Source organism: Drosophila hydei, unplaced genomic scaffold (genome assembly GCF_003285905.1).
Source record: "Drosophila hydei strain 15085-1641.00,03,60 unplaced genomic scaffold, DhydRS2 tig00008121-arrow-pilon, whole genome shotgun sequence".
In the NCBI taxonomy this organism is placed as follows: domain Eukaryota; kingdom Metazoa; phylum Arthropoda; class Insecta; order Diptera; family Drosophilidae; genus Drosophila; species Drosophila hydei.
The window spans coordinates 682,369-704,321 of NW_022045832.1; the positions used below are offsets into that span (position 1 = coordinate 682,369).

General features: G+C 39.2%; 4 protein-coding genes across 6 annotated transcripts; 1 reads left to right on the forward strand and 3 right to left on the reverse strand.

Annotated features, from left to right (window-relative positions):
- Positions 1 to 6,074: 6,074 nt before the first annotated feature.
- LOC111604275 lies at positions 6,075 to 6,758 on the reverse strand. Its single transcript, XM_023322275.2, has 2 exons — positions 6,387 to 6,758; positions 6,075 to 6,329 (listed from the first exon to the last, which is right to left on the reverse strand). The coding sequence occupies exons 1-2, from the start codon at positions 6,756 to 6,758 to the stop codon at positions 6,075 to 6,077; spliced, it is 627 nt and encodes a 208-aa protein (XP_023178043.2).
- Positions 6,759 to 8,282: 1,524 nt separating this feature from the next.
- On the reverse strand, positions 8,283 to 8,995 carry LOC111604269. The gene is made up of 2 exons (XM_023322266.2): positions 8,615 to 8,995; positions 8,283 to 8,552 (listed from the first exon to the last, which is right to left on the reverse strand). The coding sequence occupies exons 1-2, from the start codon at positions 8,993 to 8,995 to the stop codon at positions 8,283 to 8,285; spliced, it is 651 nt and encodes a 216-aa protein (XP_023178034.2).
- Positions 8,996 to 10,685: 1,690 nt separating this feature from the next.
- On the reverse strand, positions 10,686 to 21,919 carry LOC111604254. Its single transcript, XM_023322244.2, has 3 exons — positions 21,384 to 21,919; positions 11,050 to 11,492; positions 10,686 to 10,978 (listed from the first exon to the last, which is right to left on the reverse strand). Exons 2-3 carry the CDS (start codon positions 11,425 to 11,427, stop codon positions 10,688 to 10,690), a joined length of 669 nt encoding a protein of 222 aa, XP_023178012.2. The 5' UTR covers positions 11,428 to 11,492; positions 21,384 to 21,919; the 3' UTR covers positions 10,686 to 10,687.
- On the forward strand, positions 13,238 to 19,820 carry LOC111604253 (protein phosphatase 1B). Of its 3 annotated transcripts, none has more exons than XM_023322243.2 (6): positions 13,238 to 13,536; positions 14,507 to 15,390; positions 15,463 to 15,580; positions 18,709 to 18,814; positions 18,882 to 18,936; positions 19,785 to 19,820. In XM_023322243.2, the coding sequence occupies exons 2-6, from the start codon at positions 14,578 to 14,580 to the stop codon at positions 19,797 to 19,799; spliced, it is 1,107 nt and encodes a 368-aa protein (XP_023178011.1). In that variant the 5' UTR covers positions 13,238 to 13,536; positions 14,507 to 14,577; the 3' UTR covers positions 19,800 to 19,820. The 3 variants fall into 3 exon arrangements, with proteins under 3 accessions (XP_023178011.1, XP_023178009.1, XP_023178010.1); XM_023322241.2 differs by lacking the exon at positions 19,785 to 19,820 and adding an exon at positions 19,242 to 19,659; XM_023322242.2 differs by lacking the exons at positions 13,238 to 13,536; positions 19,785 to 19,820 and adding exons at positions 13,832 to 13,874; positions 19,242 to 19,659.
- Positions 21,920 to 21,953: the final 34 nt, after the last annotated feature.

Genomic DNA, 21,953 nt, shown 5'->3' on the forward strand with positions numbered 1-21,953 from the left:
TCCAACCACTAAATGACTATAAAGTAGCAACTTCCGCGACTGTTGCGCAAAATCATTCAATTTCCGTTCGGGCACACTCCCTGCTGCCTGCTGCCTGATAGCTGATGCCTGATGGCTGTCCACTCCGGCAGCAGCAGCGCGTGCATGTTTGCGCATCATAATCGAGGGTGTGATTTGTCCTTTTCTGCGTTTGCCTTTTTGCCAGCATCCTTATGAAACATTACCGCAATTTAGTTGCCTTTTTCGCCCTGTCCACCCGCTGACGTGCCTCCATGTCGTTGGCTGCGAAAAATTTGAATAATTTTTATTACGTGGCGCGTTATGAATTTTTGATGAGCTCTCTGTCCCACAGTGCTGCTGCTGCTGCTGTTGTTCGTGTTCTGATTGTTGTTGTTGTTGTTGTCAGAGGGCGTGTGGCCAGTTATCCTTCACTAAGCCAAGTGACAGTGGCACAATTTATTAGATTCTCAGCCTCATTGTGGGCTGCGTTGCCTTTCTTCATTTTTTCCTTTTTCTTTTTTTTATGTGTGTGTCCCCAGCACCGGCGACGGCATCGTCAGCATCAGCATCAGCAGCAGCGTCTGTGCTGCAAGTTTCCGGTACGTGCGAGTCGGTGGCAAGCTGCGTTGCAGGGTCAGGGTGAGCCGTGCTGAACTGGGCGTGCTGTGTAATAAAAGCAAATAAAATATTCTTTAATATGCGACACTCGCCGTAGTCATCCCTCGCCCTCGCCCTCGCCCTGCCGGCAGCCATCCTGTCGGACTGTGTGTGCAATTTGCATATATATTGGCTCGACAAGCATTAATATGTGTAATCCCGTAATTTTTTAATTAAATCAAATTGTTTTCTTTTTTTATTACAGCCCAGCTATCAGCCGTGTGACTTGCGCTGTGAGCGCTTTCATGCACTATATTAATAACAGATTTATCATATTGCAAAAGGCGACTTTTAGCCACATTTAATCATTGTCGAAACTATCCAATGCAAGCAGCTTTACTCTCTTTACTGTGGCTTAATGCATATTTAATAAAATTTACCTAGTCAACTGAGTACACTATGCTTGGCTCAAACACCATTATTATTTAAGACTCCCATCTAGAGTCGTGGCAGCTTAGCTTTCCCTCAGCTAAACATGAAATTTGTGGCTTGATCAGTAGTGCAGGCAGCACATGCCAAGTTTAGAGATTTTAGCTATAAATACAGAGTACTTCACTTGCAGATTTAGTTTTCTAAAAAATTGATATAAAATTGATATGATATGAAAATATCTCATAAACATGCTTCAAGTCTCTAGTTGGCCTGAGAAATCTTGCATAGATATATCGAATGTTCTTTTTTAGTCTGAGTCACTGCCTGATTTGATCAACTGTTAATCAACCTTTAAACTATTTTAATTTTATAAATAAAATCTCAGCTCTCACATTTTAACAACTGTAAACTTTATTAAAACTGATCATTCAAAATTCTTGAATTCTTGATTGAAACAGATTTGTGACTAGTTAAGCAGCCCGTATTCACGAAGCTACCCCCATCGCGAGCAGAGGCATCAGTGCCAGAGCTATCATAACTATAGCTATGCTAACTATGCGTAACTGTAATAATTTTTGGGTCTACCCATAAGCCAACGGCGTGCGTCATTGGCGTTGCCTTCCGGATTTGAAACGATTAAGTGATTCCATGCACACTGCATGATAATTGGATTAATATGCGCTGACAGCGGAACCCAGCCCAGCCCAGTCGAGACAGCCAACAGGATGATGGGCATGCAACCACCAAGGTGGGCGGCGGGAGGTGGGGTGCGGCTGGTCGGAACTGGAGAGGCGGGCAGTTGCCCTGGCTAAATGGCAAATTATAAGACTGGCGCTGTGGGAGAATGTAGGGGTTATTAAGTAGATCAAGCCAGGGCCTCGTTATCGTCAGCATCAAAATCACATATACTCGCTTTGTATGCCATATATCATGGCATCATAATCATGGGAGCGCCACTGCTGAAGGGTGGAACGAAGGCATAAACAAACTTGCCTTTGGCTTGACTTTGCCTGCGGCTACGGGTGGTTGACGTTAACCCTCAAATTGTGCTGCTAACCCTCGGCTTTTGTTGCTGTAAACCAATTTAAGCAGCCCTCTCGTGGGCGGAGAAGCATATTCCAAGTGCCATCACAATGCTTATGCTGTGAAGTCGGGATTACGATATGATGAAGTTGTATTGTATACGTAAACATTTGAATGCATGCATCCGCACCCTTTGCTGTGATTGCCTGAGCCAATTATGAACGAGACGGAAGAATTTCGATTTGAGAATATCTTAAGCAGCGCAGCTCGGCTAGCTTTGGGCTCAACAATTTGTCAGCCGAAATGTGAGCGGTAAATAAGCAAATAGCTCGGCATTTTGGTCAAACAACTGTTTGGCCACTTAGCTGTCCATTACCAAGCGCAGCCGCTGGATAAACAAATTAAATTGATTTGCTTGCCGGGCCACAGAAGCCGCTTCCGAAGTGCCTGCCCATCGTCATATTTGGCTTGGTGCTGGCGGCGGTGCGATCAAAACCAAAACCAAAAAAAAGTGAACAAACCGAAATTATTTGACAATCGATTGGAGGCTAGCGCGAGCAAAGCCGAAGCAGCTAAGTGCTGAGCCAGAGGCCCATCACTGATCAATGGCTGCCTAATTGATAAAGCAAACCGTATGAAAATTAGCGGCCAACTTAAAGAAAGAGCTCGTTTAGCCGACGATTTTCTTATGATTAATATATTTGCACAATGCCTGACTGCGATCCTACGCAGTCGAGCGCTCAATTGCCCAAAGGCGGCAACGATTTTAACACCTCCTCAGCTCGGATCAGCTGCGCGCATTAAGATGAGCTGCACAAGTGGGAAGCTGGCCAGCGTCATCTTGTTGTTGCGGCCATCTGTGTGTCTGTGTGTTGGTTGTTGGCTCCTCATTAGTGGGTCTTGCCGTACCTCATCTCAGCGTTTGAACTGGCCGCAACGCGCTCTTTAGACACTTGTTGTCTAATTACCAAAGCCACCCGCAATGGCACGTCTGGCGTTCTCTTTTGGCCAGTTGTAAGTGTGGCACTGGGTGAAATCGTCGCCGAGCCAAGCGAAAGCCAAAGTTTCTCTTCGCGCCTTCACGTTAATCGGCGCTGGCTTTGATGCTCCGGCTGCCACTACGGCTGCTGGGCTTATATCATGAATCTAACCGTTTGCTTGTTCAGCTTTTGGTCTCAGCTTGTTTTCTGGCTACGCAAAAGGTTCGATCTGGCTACGATAATGATCTGGCGCAATAAAATTGAAATGCGTCTGTTAATCGTTTCCAGATACATAATAATTTGCTGATCGAACATGCTCAACCCCAAACGATGCCCAGCCTCAGCCAATGGCGATCTGCGCTGGAGATCGCAATTCTTCTGATCTTCGCATATCGATCACTGTGCTTGGGTAACTCTGCCCAACGAACGAGATACGCAAAAATCACAGCGTTAGCTTTAAGATCGGCCCTAGACGAAGCTGGGATGCTCTTGACACTGGGCTTATAAATACATTTTTATGTGGAGCAAACAGAAGTTAAGCATATAACTATATAAAAACGAAATTTCTTCATTTAGAGAACGAGATCAACTGCATTCTGAATGCCTTAAGCAAAGGACATCAAGTCAAGTGCGATCGTTCTTTGAAAATGTAGAGCATCGAGTCCAATAAATCTTTGGCTTGGCGCATTTCTTCTTCTTGATACCGCTAAGCACAGTCAAATCGAAATGCTAAAAGAGCTATTGTTCGGGTAAAAGGGCCGCCAAAAACAAGAAGAAGAAGCAGAAGACAAACCCAAAAATGAAGACAAATTCGGACAAAGGGGCGACTGAGGAGGAGCTCAGCTTGATAAGCATCGGCGGCGCAAGCTGCGCGCGCTGATCTCAAGCGATCTGCAGCGATCCTTTTTAACGATGCCACAGCCAATATTTATGGCAGAGCTCGACATAAAAAATGTCAAACGGGCAACTTGAAGGCGAACTGCAGAGCAGCGTCTGCTTAGCTAGAAATTAGAGCAATTAGCTCTAGCCGCTGCTCTAGCCCCTGCACTTGGCGCGTCGTTCATAAAAAAGCAACTAATCAGCGTTGACGTGATGGACACAAATATATACATATACATATATACTATGCTTACATATATATATTTATATATGCAGTAAATTGAGAAAGGAAAATAAATACTTATTTAGAAAAAGAAAAAATATAAGGCTGTACTGCTGATTGCTGCTGTGACCTTTTGTGTCTGCTCTGCGGCTACTGTGGGCGTGCTGGATGCAAGTCGTAGCTTGTAAACAATTTTCATTATCAGATGATTACGTAATTTATAGAGCCAGGAGCTACCTGTGCGCGCGTTCTTGATCTGCTCGAAGCGATAACCAGCGGGCGACGAGGCATATGAACAGCTACAGCCACACACACACACACATAGTTATTCTATGCTCAGCATAAATGTCAAAGGGCATTTAATGAAGTTATTTAACGCTGCGTCCCAGACCGAGCTGAAGAGGCGGTCCCAGAGGCTACCGTTTGAGGACGAGAAACCGGGCGAAGGCGTATTGCGCCTGCGACTGCGATCAAGTCTGCTGATCATAATCTGTGGAGTTTTGGCCCGATGTCTGGTTTGCATTGGGCCAAACTGGTTGGGCAATAAAACGCTTGCTATAACGAGCAACAAAATTTGTAACGATTCAATTTAAGGCTATGTACAAGCGTCGGCAAAAGATGAAATAGGCAAATAGACGCAAGTCCCCAATGGCGCAGCACCTCCTCGCCCCTCCGCCCCCAACTAAAGCTCAAGGCAGAGCTGCAGACACGGAGCCGTTTTGTATGTTGGGCGCATGTTGAGACCCGGCAAACGGTTCAATTCAATAAAATTTATGAAGACATGACTGACAATTGTAGTCCCGACGTCGGCAACGAGCACAGGCCCAACCCAGCCCAGCCCAGTTTAGCTCAGCTCAGCTCAGCATTGCGCTGAGTTCGACGTTCGAGCTCTCATCCTTTTTAAAATAGTTTGACGCCTACTTGCCCATTGAGGGGATACCTAGCAATAGCAACAATAACAACAACTTAACAACTCAATTGAAGTAGCTTGCTCAATTTCGGACTTGACATTTGCCCGCAAATATTTCAAATTAATTAAGCGAGAAATTTGGTAGCCTGTTGCGGCGGCAATTCATAAAAGGACGAAAAGGTCCTTTCGTGTACAACAAGATGTGCACTGATTTCTTATACCTGTCGGCAGAGAATTGGGTGTGGCCGGGCCATAAATATGGCAAAGGATTTGAGCATTTTTGGCCGGTGCTACAGCTACCCCGGCCATTGATAGACTCGCTCCGATAATCGCCATATCGCAAGTGTTATCTATTGTGCCCGCTCGGAGCTCGTCGAGCCCTGTTGTGCGTGTGGGAAATTTCTGCGTCTTTTGTTGCCGCAACTCTGTCATAAAATTTCACATAAAACTAGCTGCTACGGCAGTCGACAGTTAGGTAAGGCGTTCGGGTGGTCTGCCAACTAATTCAATGTAATATTAGCTCGACAGTCTTCAAGTCTTATGATAACTAACTCGTATAATATGCAATTAGTTCCTCTTTGTACTCTTGCTTCTTCTGATAACTTTATGTTTATCAGTTTTATTGGGTATATCTGCTATGCTAAATGCCTTCTTCGATTCTAATTCGAAAAAAATATTCCTACCACATGCTTTTTATTCCGCCTTAGCTATATGAAGAGTTATTGCAATTGTCTTTGTTTTCGAGCTCAGATATTATCTAGTTATTAGAGCCTCTTCCCATACTTCTAGACCACAGACAGTATTAGATATTGCCTTGTTTCCAGACTCAACAGCTGAAGAAGAAGGCTTCTATTAACTCAGCTCATGCTGATGCTAATCATTTATGTATATATGTATATTGTTAGGGCATGCAGAAGTCTCCTACCCTTTCACTTTATAGATGGATATATGGAGAAGAAACAAGCGAGCAATATTTGTATAATCGTAGTTTGATTATTTGCATTCAATTTAGTTATGGAATATCAAAGTATTAGATTTTACTCGTCGTCCACTCTTCCGTGGTATCCTCATAGACAGGTGTTGAGGGTAATCCTGTTGTTCTGCCGCTTAGGCAGCTATTTAAGGCCTCGTATGTAGATGTCGTACTCTCGACATAGGTTCTCTCCGCGTTGTTGATGCAAACGGTCTTAGCTGAGCTAAGCTTTTGATACTGTCCCTCCATAGCAGTCTTTACTGCAGTGGCATTTGCCGAAAGGCCGTACATGGTCTTCGACTCATCAGTGCCCTTCAGATAGTATTTAAGTTAAGCTTCGTCCACTAAGTCCCGGAGTTATGTACTCACCACTTCAGCGTAGCACTCGAAGGCCTGAACGGAGCTCACTATTGAGGCGCAGTTGGCAATCCGGTTGCAGCAAGAGTTGCCCTTGTCCGCAAGCTGCTCACGTGGCTGCTGCCAGTTGGCGTTTTCTACGGCGACTTGGTTTTCGTATTGGGTGATGCACGAGTTATATTGAAGCTCGTATTGGTTCGCGATGCTGTCCAGCGCTGACTTGTAGTATGGAAAGCAGTATGGACCATTCGACGGATTCTGCGCAGTCAGCACCTCCGTCTGATGCTGCAAACGTTCGATCTTAGGTATCTTGGGTATTTCTAGTTTGGCAGCCGCCATTACGGCCAAGCCGAGGAGCACCAGTAGACAGCCAGTCGACGACATTGCAAAGTTCTAGGCAAACTTAATACAGATTTGGAAAGCCTCCGCTTTTTATAAGGCAGACGTCTGGATCTTGAGCAGCAATTAAAGCTGCGACACCTCTTTCATGTTCCCCGAATCGTCAGCCAATCTTCAAATTTTATCAGACATGCTTTTTAATTTCATATAATTAGTAGCTGTAGCCATGTTGAGTGTTTCGTTTGCTGAAATTTGTAGCCGTAATTGCTTTATAATTGATTTCAATTAATCTTGTCAAAGAAAGACTTTGCTCTTTTCTCTTATCGTTCAATTCAGCTCACGGAAGTAATCAATGATATTTTCAATTCAGGCAATTCAATTACAATTTATACATATACATATACATAAGTACAATTGTGTGAAACATTTGTGGATTATTTTTGCTTTATTTACAAATGATTTCAGCTCATCATATTCAATATGAATATTAATTTTGAGCGAGTGCAAAATATTTGTAAGCTAAAGTTATAATTTAGAACTAGACTAGGAAAATGTTTTGGTTACACAAGCCAGCCAACAGAGTTTCAATTAAACACAAAATACTTTTGTTTAAAAATATGCTGTCCAATATTTGGAAATATGAAAAACAAGAGTAATGAATTGCAATAAAAATTCATCTAAACGAAATACGTATATTAAGATGCATTCAGCAGGCAATATTCCCATAAGACTCAGCCACAGAAGAACACGCAAAGGACTCAAGAGGATGTGCCCAATCGCTTCTTCAAGTTCACTTCATCTCAATATTGAAATAAGCCCTCACCACATCCAAAAGCCTTTTTTACAAGAGCAAACATATTTAGTTTTATAACTCAGCGTTCAATAGGCTTTACTCTGGTAAAAAAAACATTTACAAATGCAAACAATAATAATAATAATTGTAATAATAATAATAATAATAATAATAAAATAAATTTTAACCTAAAAAGATTACCTGAAATTAAATTTGACGCTTCAAATTTTATTTATAAATGTCAAATAGACTCTTAACAATTACTAAGTCTTTTCAAGACACGACGAGGCGTTCGCTCCGCACTCTCCCAACTGGTCTTTTGCCATTTGAGCAGTGTCCTTACGATCACTCACTGTTCGCCCAAGCTCCGTTCTCTAATAGTCCTCTCTTCACGAATGCAGATGGCTTGCCAGCAGGCCTGAGCTACCATTGAGACCTGCTCCACACCTTAGCTAGATCAAATTTTTTATGGCAGATTGTACAATTCAAAATAAATATTTTTTATTCATAAATTTTTATTTATATATTTAAATTTATAATTTTTAAAAGTAATTAAAATCAAATCCTTTTAGCTTGAAAAATGATTTATTTCTGATAATTTCAAAAACTTGTATTCCTTAGGCTTAAAGCCTCTCAGTTGACTGTTGCGCATCAAAAGTATACTTCAAAGTGAAAACCCCTTGAATCAAATGGGTAAATAGACTCTTTTATGAATTGATATAAGAATAATGTTTGTTGAATGCATTTTTATTTAAAAATTTGATGTCATTTTCCCCTTAATCAGTAACGCTCGTTGTGTAGTATTCCAACGTCGTTGGGTACTCGGTAGTAGTATCAGTAGTTGGAGGATTGGGAATGTCATAGCCCAGAAGGCAACTATTCAATTGGCCATAGACCCGAGTCGTGTCCTCAACATAGGTCCTCTCCGCATTGTTAACGCACACGGTCTTCACAGTGTTACTCTGAACATAGTCCGCCTTGACGTTGGCAGCCAAGTTTGTAGCGTTGGCAGACAGCGCATAGAAGTTCTTCGAATCTTCGGCAGCCTGAAAGATCGATTGAATTTGATCAATGTGTAATTTTGATAATGAACAAATGTTATGCTCACCTGAGTGGAGGCGCAAGTGAAGGCTGTGTAGGAATTCGACCAGCCATTGCAGTAACTTAGAGCATCGCAGGACTGAGAGACAGTCGACTCTAGCTCCAGGCGGGCAGGTTTATAGTGATTCTCAATACTCTTGCTGCATGCTTCATAGGCTGAGATGCATTTCTCGTACGCCACCTCGTAGTTGTTCGTGATTTGGTTCAATTGAGGATTGTAGATGGTGAAGCAAGGCGTTGATTTAGCCTGATGCGATTCGGCCAGAACCAGGCTCTCGCTATGAAGCTGTCGAATATTTTCGTCGACTACCAGCGGCGCCTGCAGCCTGCGAGCCAGCACAAGGCTGGTGCTCAGACCCAGCAGAAGCACGGTTAGCTTTAGACACATCTTTACAAGGATATTGATATTGATATTGAAACGAATCGCTACGATTCGTCGCCACAGAATCACTTCTCAAATGCCCAAAATGTTGCCTCTATTTATATCTCAGACTCTTGACACTTACTCCATTATCTTTTAATTATTGATGTCGATGTGTTAACAAAGGTAGCTTCGTTTTTCTAAGTGTAAACTTTCTTATCAATGTGTTTTGTTTTTGTCCAATACACTTGAGAACTTAATTGATTACAGATGTATAAAGCAAAGCTATATCTCTCTTATACAAATGATTGACCTTACTCTGAGCTAGTCTTAGTCAGGTCAATGATATGCCAGCTCACATGAATATGTTTTGAATAGCTGAATACGTTTAACACAAGGATGTTTTTCCTCTCATCGGCTCTCATTTGCAACTTTCAGATCATAATCAAAGAGCCAAATAGCAACGACTAAATGATTTAGCATTTAAGCCCGCACACCCTAAGCTTTTCGATTATAACTATGTGAAGCCTAATTGTGCATAGTTTGTGCTAGGACTCTAAACGAGTATAACGAAGTCGATGTCATCCGTCCGCAAGATTTCTCACTTGTATTTCTCCGGTACTCATTGTTTACACGAAAAATAATCGCTCGGGTACATGGAATACCTGTTATCTTTAAGCTTCAGCAAATCAGTAAGTGAGCTGCAACCGGATGTGTTCGACTAGGAAATACCGTCACTCATCTGTATGTACACAGTAATAACTAACATATAATTTGCAGAGCTTGAAACTTGTTGTATAACAAAGGTCAACATATTCGACAGAAAAATTTGGTTTGTTTTAATATTTCAAGTTTATGTTGCATATAACATTTTAAGAAATAATTTCATTGTTATCTATGTTCATTGATATACATTTGTCACTAATTTTTCCCATTAGCCTAGGGTAACGCAACTAACCAATATCAATAAATTTGACGTTACTATAACTTGATACCACAGGCTGACGTCATCCTTAAGTATCGTCAAGTTGTCTGCCTGATAATAGAGATAACAATTTATTTGCAGCGTATAGTTCACTCAGGTTTAAGAGCTTTGAGACATAGTTGAAAAAATGTTAATAATTTGGAGAAAGCCATAGATTTTATATGATATTCTTGAACACATTTATTATGGCTTTAAGACTTTTCGGCTCTCACTTTTAAGATCTCTGCATATTTAACATAGATATTAACTGATGACTGTGTGATATAAGCTAAATGTCCAAGTGAACAAATTAACAAAATATGTTGAACGTAACGGCTGATGATCTAGTGAGCCATTGCAACTCCGATAATATAGATATATAACTACATTAGCAAACACGAACGACATTCTTGCTTCTTCTACAATATAAAAGAGGCTTATAAGGCTATAAAACTGAGTTGGTTGTGGCATAATCGAGCACTCTCGATTTAAATATTCAGAAACTAATTTTAAATACAACAATTTTGTAGCTGTTATTGAATCATGTAAGAGATTTTGGGTACATTGCGTATACTTCAGAAAGCCTTGTTGCCTCGACCACAAAGCACTCCCCTAATCCTTAATCTCAACTGCAAATTGTGAAACACTTAACAAATTTACATTTTAATATAGATTTATTGATGAAACTATTTACTTATTATTTACTTAATAATCTTCACGTAAATTTCCATAATTAATTTATCAATATTCGCAATTCAGCGCCCTGAGGTTGCTTTGGTTACTGCGCTTGATTTGGGTACTAGGGAGGATGTTGATCGTGTTGTTGTAGAGGTTGTCGAGGCTGTTGTTGGCTCGTTCAGCTCACCATCCAAGCACTTCTGCAGCTCGGAATAGGTGTTGTCGGTGCTCTCCCAAAAGACGCGCTCGGCATAGTTGACACAGAACTCAGCGATGGACTCAGCGGCGCGGTACAACTCTCTGATGATGCCACCATATTCAGCGGCATCCGACGACAGAGAGAACAGTATTTTCGAATATTCGGAGCCCTATGGCAAGAGTAGAGAGAGATAGAGGAGTTTGAGTGGGGTCAAATGCTTGGGTTTTTAAGTGAACTCACTGTCCTGGCGTAGCAGTTAAAGGCATTCAAATAATTCTCGTTGGTGTCGCACTTGAGGAGCGCATCACAGGTTTCCTTAGCGATCCTGGCACTGTTTTCTCGAGGCTCGTAGAATTTACCGTCAATTGCGTCACACTCCGCCTTGTAGGTGTCCGCACACTTGTTGTAGTCAGCCTCGTACTGATCCGAAATGGCCTTCAAGATGGGCAGGTAGCGGTTGAAGCAGTACTGCTGCAGTGCCGGATCGCCAATGCCCACTCCACTTGACTGGAGCATAAAGTCCATAAGGCTGCGATTCGCGTTGACCTGGGGCTTCAGTGGCATCAAGGCCAGAGCTGTGCCGATTGTCAGCAACAAGGGAACTGCTTTCCACAACATTATTTCTCGATGAGCTACTAATCGGAAGTGTTATGTCCAAGTGTCGCCAACTGCTTTTATTCGCCCTAAGAGAATTTCGTTTGCTTTTATACTTGTCAAAGATTCAATTTCAAGTTATCAATACGGTTCTTTTTGTGCTCTTATCAAATCGAGATATCAACTGCGATAGATTCATGCGAGGATGGCGTTGTATATATTCAGGAAATACTACAATACTCTCTTGACCAAGCCACTAAATCTGCAGCCATAAAGTTGTCGTATATTACAAATAATCTAATAATAGTTTAGCTCGGTCTGATAGTTGCACGCATGACCATTTCGCTCTTAATTTGTGCTATAAAAACACCAGATTAAACAATCACTGACGATTATAGTCCACAATGCTGACATCATTATTTTTTTTCGTACTTTCACAGTACTAGAAGGCACTACTCGATGAATTGCTGTCAAGCGGCTAGTTTCATAAAGTTTTTACTGCTTAATCTATATCTCATTTATTTATGATTTCATATTGAAGTTTTGAGCGTGTTTCTGGGTTCTCAAAATTTATCACGCACTTCCGAAATGGACTTTCAGAAAAAATATGTAGACTTATGAAATCTCTTAACAATTTAGAAGATGCTGATGAATCAGCAGCAGCCTCATCCAAACCTGAGGGTGGACTCTAAGCACAATATTCTAAACTCAACCAAAACATGTAAGTGAGCTCCTAATTGAGACCTAAATCTATAACTCGATTTTCTTATATTCATAATATAATTGCTGCTGCCGCAGCAGGCAAAGGCATCAGCATGCAACATTGTGTGGCCAACGCATTTCGCAAGAATTACTCAGCGGTCATGGCGCAGAAATCCTTGTTGGTATTCAACGTTGGCAACTGCCTGCTGACAGAGACAGACTGAAGCACAAAGTTCACCATTCTATGGGGCTTCAGTGGGAGCTTGTCCAGGACTGATATTATTACTTCTTGATGAGTTAATTAATATGGCTTGCCTGCAGTAAATATTCTTAAGGTTGGCTTTGTTGACATGCCGAAGCTTACATAATATATTGATTGATCAACTAATCGTTAAGCTCATAAAATTGTAGTAGACAATTTAGATAGATAATAGCTTATTGCAGAGTTTCCCGGCTTATCAAAATGCTTTCTGTTTCATTTAATAACAAACAGCATTTTCTTTGGCCACTTACACAAGTTCGATGGATATTATGAATTTACGGTCTGCTTTCAACTCTTAGCCTAAGCTTTCACACAAATATTTGTATTTTTTATTAAGTTTCTTTTAATTTAAAAATAATTTTTTAGCTATGATTGTTAAAAATTACGTATTGTAATTAATCCCAATTTAGCTGACCTAGTTGTAATATTTTCAGACATAGTGATATAATTTGAGTATTCGACTTGAATGAACTTTTCTATTACATATTCATAACGAGAAAAAGTAGTAAGGATAATATAATCAAACGTTAAAAAATGAACAATCTAATGCAAAATAAGAACAAGTATAAAGATATTACATATTTTATTTCATTTAACAATAATTTGCTTATAAAAACAGTTTAAATTCTGATCTATTTCACTACTTAATTAATGTGTTTAAATATTAATACATATGTATTCTGAGTTCATTTATTTCCATTTTAAGTCTTACGTCTCATTAATTGAAAAAGGCGCCAAGTAGCGCCACCTCTCGGATAGCTGGTAAAACCAAACAATATATTAACCGATATATCGATATTTTACATTGCATTGGTGTTGCTCGTTTAAAAAATCGACATTAATATCAATAAGCGACATTATTAATATCGAATCTATGTATCGATATAAATAAAGTATCAACGTCAGTCGCTGCTCGTTTGTGGTTGTTTTTTTTTTCTAATCAAAACATATATTTATTTTGCGTTATAAAAATATTACGTTTACAAGATTCAATAAGTGATTTACTTCCGGCCCATTCGGGAATTTCATTTGATGACGCACAAATCAAACAAAGCAAATTTTCGTTAAGCTGCCAAGACACACACACAGATACACGCAAAGTTAGTGCAAGAACAGGCAAAGAATCGGAAGCGAAAAATAAAAAAAAAACAAGAGGTGAAATTTAACTGGTGCGTTTTGAAATGCTTAATATTTTTACATTAGTATTAGTGAATCTTGCTGTCTTGTAAATAAAAAGAATAGGGCGTGTAAATGTTTTTGAAACTTGTATGTTTCGTTATATGCGTTTCCTCGTGTTGTCTGCCCCCTGCATGGAGCTCTCCACTGCGCACAAATAAACTCACTTAGTGGTGGGAGCCATTGTGAATTTAAAGGCATTATACGAACTGTAACTTTAAAATACCGTTGGTGACTGTCAAAAGCAATATTCAGGTTGCGATTTAAATCGTAGGTGCTTCAACTACACTCCTGCTGGACATTCAGCTGCATTGCGCTTAAGAAACTTAAAGTAAAGAAATACTCAGTTAACAAACTTCTATTTTCAACGATCTGAAAAGAAAAATTTTGCATTTCTAATTGGTCAGCGCTTAGTTGTGGTTCAGTGTGTTGTTCTGATGTAAACAATGCAACGCGCGCTTTTTGTTATTGTGCTCGTCACTAGACGTGTCGGCGCGCTCCTAAATTGTAATGTTTTACATTTGACTCTAAAATAAATGCTCTAAACACGACAACAATAACACCAAAAGCAATGTTGAGCTAACACCTACGCTGAACAGTAGCTGAAAGGCGTGTGGGCGTGCCAGTTCGGACCTGCGCTAAATTTAGCAACTGAGCCCGCGTCTTTGATAAATCGATGTGCGAGAGGAGTCGAAAGCTAACCGCGGCACCGCTAACTGCAACAACAGCAACAACACGATTAAAAGAGCGCAGCTGCATTAAGTCAAGTGTAGGCGGTTAAAGGCTCAATACGCATCCTTGATTCCGTATGATTGTGTGAGTGTGTGTGCATGTGTATGCGTGTGATATTCCGTTAATGTGTGTATGTGTGTGTGTGTCGGGTGCCCAGTTTTTATAGATTTTTTGCATGCTTCTCGGCGAATTGTTTTAACTCATTCAGGTGTCTCTCTGTCCTCTCCACAGCAAGATACGTGAAAGGCGCGACTGGACCGAAAGTAATTCCAACTAGTACACACACATTATGTTCAATAGATATGGGAGGATTCCTGGATAAGCCAAAAACAGCAAAGCACAATGAACAAGGTGAAGGCAACAAGTTGCTCTTTGGCGTTAGCTCGATGCAGGGCTGGCGCTGTGAAATGGAAGACGCGTATTATGCTGAAGCCCGCTTAGGCAATGCTTTGGAAGGTTGGAGCTTTTTTGCGGTTTTCGATGGTCATGCGGGTTGTAAGGTGTCGGAGCATTGTGCCAAGCATTTGCTGGACAGCATCATCACTACAGACGAGTTCAAGAGTGGAGATCATGTAAAGGGAATACGAACAGGTTTTCTGCGCATTGACGAGGTAATGCGACAGCTGCCGGAGTTTACCCAAGAGGAGGAGAAATGCGGCGGCACCACGGCCGTCTGTGCATTCATCAGCTCAACGCAGGTGTATATAGCCAATTGTGGAGATTCACGCGCGGTGTTGTGTCGCCAGGGTGTGCCAGTGTTTGCTACGCAGGATCACAAGCCCATTCTGCCCGAAGAGAAGGAGCGTATTCACAATGCTGGCGGCAGTGTTATGATTAAACGTGTCAATGGAACGCTTGCTGTATCTCGTGCTCTAGGCGATTACGACTTTAAGAATGTGAAGGAGAAAGGCCAGTGCGAGCAGTTGGTCTCCCCGGAACCGGAAATCTTTTGCCAAAGCCGCCAAGACACCGACGAGTTCTTAGTGCTCGCCTGTGATGGCATCTGGGATGTGATGAGCAACGAAGATGTATGCAGTTTCATATACTCCAGGCTAAAAGTGACCTCAGACCTGGTGAACATTGCCAACCAGGTGGTTGACACCTGTTTGCACAAGGTACGTCATCAGCCAATTTTTTTCATAAAATCAATATCTATATCTCTCGTTTTTCTCTGCTTGAAACTACAGGGCAGTCGTGATAACATGAGCATCATAATAATTGCTTTCCCCGGAGCACCAAAGCCAACTGAAGAAGCTAAAGAGGCTGAGCGACGGTTGGAGAAACAAATTGAGAAGATCGCAAGAGGTTGTCTAAGTCGTCTACTCTGTTTATAACTAATCGTAAACCTAACGATAGTCGTGACACAATTGTGTTTATGTATCTTTGTCGTCGATCCTCTACCCTCGACGCGTCCATCGACCTGATACAGGCGACTCAAACGAATACATTGTACCTTACGTAATTCATACAAAGATAGCCCCAACAAAACGTTGGCATAGATTAGTAGATTATAATTATACACTCTCATAAATACATACGTATATGTATTTATATAGCTAGATAGATAATTGAACAAATCGAGACCGTAATGCAAGCACACTTGCAAAAAGATGTTCCTTCCACGTGGCACTTGAAACGAAAACTCAAAAACGAAATCAAAATCAGACAAAACAATTGCTATACCCATTGCCAATACCCATTCCGATGCATACATACGTATACACTTAGGCATACATAACACTATGTATATCCTATCGATAATGCATAGCAAATAACTTTATAGCGTGTTAGTTTGTCATATCTACAACTTCCACTGGCTGTGCGTGTGGCCGAGTGACTGACCTTGTTTGAATGTGCGTGTGTGTATGTTACAGTATTATTTATTTATTTATACCTCATATGTATCAAAGTGTTTGTGTGCTACAGCAACTGCCAAAGCGTTCCAAGTGAGCAAACTCCTTGTAGCTGAACAACCAAAAACCCTGCCCAATTTGACCCAATATATCATATTCATATATATATATAGTCATGTAGTAATATCATAAGCTTATTAGCAATTATTGATAAACCTTCCCGTTGTGAACTGTAGTTGAGGCCCCGTCAGCCAGTGTAAATATGCTTGTATATAATCCAATATCAAAAAAAAAAAACCCCCATACATTGTGTTAAACAGAATACTAGAAACTAGAATACCTAACCCCAATATTTGATACAATTTTTAATATAACTCGATCAAAACCAATTAGATTAAATTATTGCCGGCAGTTTATTAACACTTTTACAAGCCAATTGAGAGCTAATAGCAAATACTCAAATTTATTACTAGAAACAACAAGTATTAGTGATCAGCTCGTGTATACCAAGACACTGAGTAGGAGCATCATCGAAATGAAATGTGCATGTAATTTCGTTTGTAGTTGAATTGAGGGAATTGATTTAGATGAATTATTGATTTAGAGCTGCGCTAGGTTCAAGCTCAAGTATTAGTCATATACATAAATATGTAGAATATTTTCTAGTTGATATACGCAATTGATCTTAGGTAGTTCGCAGTATTCATAACACCAAAGTGAATTTTGAGAAACGTCCTTACGACCATGTTCAAGTACAGACGTCAACTTTATATGTATATGTACGATGTAGACAATTACTTTGCGTAACTGATACTGATATTGTATATGGTTTACAATTAGCCTAACCCACGCTCCACAAATGATTACGATTTGTCTTGTATACCAAAAAGTAGTATTAAGTACAACCAAAGGAGAAGCTAGTCAAACCAAATGTCCAGACAAATTACTTAGTCTAGGGTAAACATATTTAATGCTGGGCCTTAGGGCATCTGTATACGTATCAGATGAACCCAAAAGAATACAAAACCAAAAAAAAAAATAAGAAAAAAGAAAAATTGTAAACCTTATGCTCACCAATTGTTGTGCTTGTTGTCAACGTAAACAGTTTACTTTAAAATTTGAATTTAGATAAATGCGATTGATGCGGCGCAGCGAAGCTAACCATAATCAGGTCGAACATCACTTCGATATGCTGAGACAATTGTACCTAAGTACTATAGCAATCATTCATAATTGAAATCGCTTGCTCACGTAGCGGCGTTTACTATAGAAAATCATAATGGAATACCCACAAAAACTAATGAAATACGTTTATTTTTTCGCTGCTAAGTCAAAATATAACTTGAAATGAAAGATTCGAAAACCAATAAACCAAAAGTGTTTGTTTGCTGTGTTGTTCAGTTTCCAGTTTCCGTTTGATAAACATTCGCTGCTTGCCACGTCCTCTCCTCCGCCAACACGCAACACAAACAAAACAACAACTCGCACGATTCATGTGATCGAAATCCAAATTAATTTCTTTTCATTTCAATTTGTTCCTTTTTTTTTTCCTTGTTTTTTTTTTTTTGCACAACGATTTCAACAATGCGCAGCATTTTCAATTTGTAAACTTTATCATTTATTTATTTAGAAAGTGATTTATGAAACCTTCTTCAGTTGTTGTTCGTTTGTTGGTTTGTTTGTTTGTTTAAAGGATCAGTCGAAACTAATGACTAATGATTTTTTTCAAGTATTCTTTCTACGAAATTTGTTAAAGTAAATTTAGGAGCGCGTTCGTTGTTCTTGTTTTATTGTCGTTAATCGCGCATCGTGCTATAAATCGTACTCTTATAATGTACACAATCAATATGAAAATGGGCGTGTCATGTCAATGCCAGAAAACAGAAAGCCAAACAAATTTTATGATGAGTGAGCATAAGGTAAGGCACATAGATCCCACAACACACAAATGAAAAAGTAAATGATATATGCATGCTCTTAAGATAAATCCAATTATTATACATGTTATCCAATCACTTTTACCATTCGATATTTTCAAATGTTTGTTGTACACTGAATGCTGTAAACAGTTTTCTCATAAACAATACCCAATGCAAAGATTATATCCAAAAGGGGGCAAGGCAGAGCACTGCCACTCTTCGTTTCTTCTTGTGTTTTTTTTAGTGTACTCCCTTTTGACCTTTTGAAGCGCCAATTTTTGCGACACCCCAATTTATTGTATTATTTAAGATTCCGACGCTAACAAATCAGGTCGATGGAATTCAAAAAACAAACATTTAGTTCTCTTGTGTTTTATCCGATAAACAAAACCACATTCTATCGACCTGAATTAATTTGCCAAGCCTCACGTTCAGTTTGTTGCTCAATTTTTGCCGGCCCTCGCTGTTGCAACATATTTCGTGTTCTATTTTTATGAATTGTAATTTTGCTTTTGCGTAGCTTTAATATGTATATAAACAATTCGTATTTAATTGTACATACAAATTTCATAAACAACAAGAGCCTTACGTATTAAGTTCGAATCAGCAAACCTTTCGCAACAGCTACTTAACTATTTGCATATTTCTGGCATTCTTACAGAGGAGATTGAGAGTAATCAGGTCACGGAGTATGTGGAGCTGTTAAAGTGTCTCCAAATCAAAGATCACATTGTAGGTCTTCCACCCGGCGGCGGCTTGCAGTCCAAGTATGTATTCCTAAATAAGCGTAATTGATCTATAGAGTGTTAATTGATTGCTTTTATTCATTTCCAGATATCACGTTATTGAGCGCACATTCAAGGAGGTGTTTCCAGAGAGTCCATGTGAAGTACGAAATATTTTCTACAACATTTAAAATCACTTGCAATTGCTGCCTTTGCTACGCATCTTGCTTATTAATGCTTATTCATTTTCATTTTGCTTTTAAGTTTTGCTGTAATTTTTTTAATTTTCTAGCTTATTGCTTAACATGCTCAGTTTCTCTTCACTTTATCTCTATGCTCTACTTTCGCATCTATCACCTGATCCAATGATCTGAAATCACAGTTGTTTATTCTAAGAATGAGGCTGCATCCCAACTAATAGTTTAACAAATCGAAAGCTCTTTACGTATTCTCTTTCTTTTATTTCTAGCTGTATGCATATGATGAGCTATGAATTTTTTAATGCTAAATATTGTTAATTTCTAAATCAACAACAACAGCAACAACAACAAAAACAACAACAACCAAAACCAATACAAACAACCATCCAACAAGAGAGCAATTGAAATTGAAATTGAAATTGAAACCCCTTAAATTCATAAACATTAACTGTAAGGCGAACGCCACTTTGTCGTTTCCGTCTCTTGGTTTTTACATAGTTAACAACCTATTGTAAGATTTACAGCACCCAAATCAAACTAAAACTAAAAAAAAAAACTAAATTAAACAGAACAGAAAATAACCATAAATCAAACAAGCGCTCTGCATGTCCGCTTGTTGCTCTACCCCCGCATGCTCATCCAAAAACAATAATAAATAAAGTAATAATAATAATCGTAATGCAAAAACTTCCATCAACTCTCTACTCCACACGCTTCATGTAAGCCCGCGCCCCAGCTGTGCTTATATTTTTGATCATTTCCCACCTGTCTCCCAACACGTAATAATTTCTTATTTTTCGTTATTCTTGCAGAGTCCAACGCATTAAATTGCAATTCAAACAGTCAACAAATGCAACAACAACAATAACAATAGAAACATACACACACACACACGCACTTACACTTACACACACACACGCACTTACACTTCCACAAACACACACACACACACACACACAAACGCCACACCAAAACCGTTTTCTACTTTGATAAAAAAAGAACATATGGAAAAACCTACTAATAATAGAAATAGCCATTATTATATAGTATATATGAAAGCCAGTCCTAAACACAACTACAAGAACCTTGTATTACATAGATCATACTTATAGAAAAGGGCGAACCTAAGCAGACCTCTCAGAGCTAAAAACGGATAACTAACAACAACGAGAAAATAAAATAAATAAATGAAATTAACTAACAGAACCGGGGTTGGCTCTAAGCTAACGCAAAAATACAAACGTTGACAGCTTTGGTCATCCAATCAAACTACCTTATTACTATATATATATATAAACTGAAGATACAGTTAGACAGTTACAACACACAAGCTATACTACCTACTACTACTACCACTCTATGTTGGCCAGCGCTCTATCAACCTATCGTTCCGTCTCCATCTCAAACAAAACATTCATACGCATACTGTTAACTCGTCTTTGTTGCCCGCCTCCGAACTGTAGAAAAAGTTCATCTGTGTAAAATTTTACCAAAAAAAAAAAAACAAAACATGAAATAAATATAAAAAACAAGTATGAAAGCTTTAGTCGTGGTGCCCGACTGCCCTGACCCCAGTCCCATCTGCGTCTTTTAATATTTTCAATAGTTTTTATCGAGTATTCGAAAAAAGCATCAACATACCAACACCGCCGCTTCACAATTAAAATATAAAAAAGAACAAAAAACGTCGATTCTCAGCCTGGTCGCGGAGCTAAAACTTGTCGTTAACGATCGCCGCCTCTACCAACAACACCACTTATAGAAAGAAATTTGAACTTAAGTAGCAGCTGATAACTCAAGTACAATTCAATCGCAATTTCGATTCTTGGAATAGAAAAGAATACATGCATTTGAATTAATGTATAGGAAAAATGCGTGCTCTTGGCGCTGCTTGACATATGATCTAGATATTCCATTGGATTCGTAAAAGTGCAAACTCTTTGACTTATTGCCCATATTTCCAACTGAATTTAAATTTTAAGAATTTGGGGAAATTTTGAGCCGGTATCCAAAATCCATCAAAAATCAAAATTGTAGAAAATATACAGCAACCCAATTACAATTTTGAGGTTCTAACGCTTAAATCGAACGAGATATATTTTAATAACTGAATCGATGCGTTCACACGGATCATACGAACAGACACTCGGACAAGGCTCAATCGACTCGGCTGGTCATCCTGATTACTTATATATATATATACTTCTACATTAGCATAAAACCCATATACCCTGATTTCCCATTTTTAATTGCATCAGGATATAAAAATAAATAACTGAAATTAACTAGCAGAACCGGGGTTGGCTTTAAGCACAAACGCTGACAGCTTTGGTCATCCAATCAAACTACCCTATTACTATGTATTAACTGAAGATACAGTTAGACAGTTACAACACACAGGTTATACTTACCTACTACTAATTCCCTATGTTGGTCAGCGCTCTATCAACCTATCGTTCCGTCTCCATCTCAAAGAAAGCATTCACACGCATACTGTTTACTCGTCTTTGTTGCCCGCCTCCGAACTGTAGAAAAAGTTCATCTGTGTAAAATTTTACCAAAAAAACAATATTTATATATATATATATAAAAATGAAAGAAAATAAAAAGAAAACCTATATTAGCCCTGTCTAAGGAATTCGCTCGGGTGATGATGTCTGTACAAGAAGTTTTTATTTTAATTTTCAAATTGTGTATTAATATATTGATTCCGAGATGAAACGGACTTTTGTAAGCTGTATAATGTTTGTTACTAAAGGATCATTTTTGTTCATTATTTTTATATATGTATATGAGAGATATCCACTTTAAACACAAAGCAAAATAAGTAACGAAAAATTAAACTTGTAATGGAAAACAAAAACTATTATTCTGTAAGAAGTGTGCAAACTGAAATACTAAGAAACTTAAACAAACCTGAAAATATGAAAATGAAAAAAAAATAACGCCCGAGTTTGTAGTAAATGTTGAAAAAAAAAAAC

Excerpts from the sequence above, each read along its gene's own strand:
- LOC111604275 (XM_023322275.2), bottom strand. The coding sequence starts at position 6,758 with ATGTCGTCGACTGGCTGTCTACTGGTGCTCCTCGGCTTGGCCGTAATG. Across the intron at positions 6,330-6,386 it reads TCGAGTGCTACGCTGAAGTG|GGCACTGATGAGTCGAAGAC; the intron begins GTGAGTACATAA and ends TACTATCTGAAG.
- LOC111604269 (XM_023322266.2), bottom strand. The coding sequence starts at position 8,995 with ATGTGTCTAAAGCTAACCGTGCTTCTGCTGGGTCTGAGCACCAGCCTT. Across the intron at positions 8,553-8,614 it reads TCACTTGCGCCTCCACTCAG|GCTGCCGAAGATTCGAAGAA; the intron begins GTGAGCATAACA and ends TCGATCTTTCAG.
- LOC111604254 (XM_023322244.2), bottom strand. The coding sequence starts at position 11,427 with ATGTTGTGGAAAGCAGTTCCCTTGTTGCTGACAATCGGCACAGCTCTG. Across the intron at positions 10,979-11,049 it reads TTAACTGCTACGCCAGGACA|GGCTCCGAATATTCGAAAAT; the intron begins GTGAGTTCACTT and ends CTCTTGCCATAG.
- LOC111604253 (XM_023322241.2), top strand. The coding sequence starts at position 14,578 with ATGGGAGGATTCCTGGATAAGCCAAAAACAGCAAAGCACAATGAACAA. Across the intron at positions 15,391-15,462 it reads TTGACACCTGTTTGCACAAG|GGCAGTCGTGATAACATGAG; the intron begins GTACGTCATCAG and ends TTGAAACTACAG. Across the intron at positions 18,815-18,881 it reads GGCGGCGGCTTGCAGTCCAA|ATATCACGTTATTGAGCGCA; the intron begins GTATGTATTCCT and ends ATTCATTTCCAG.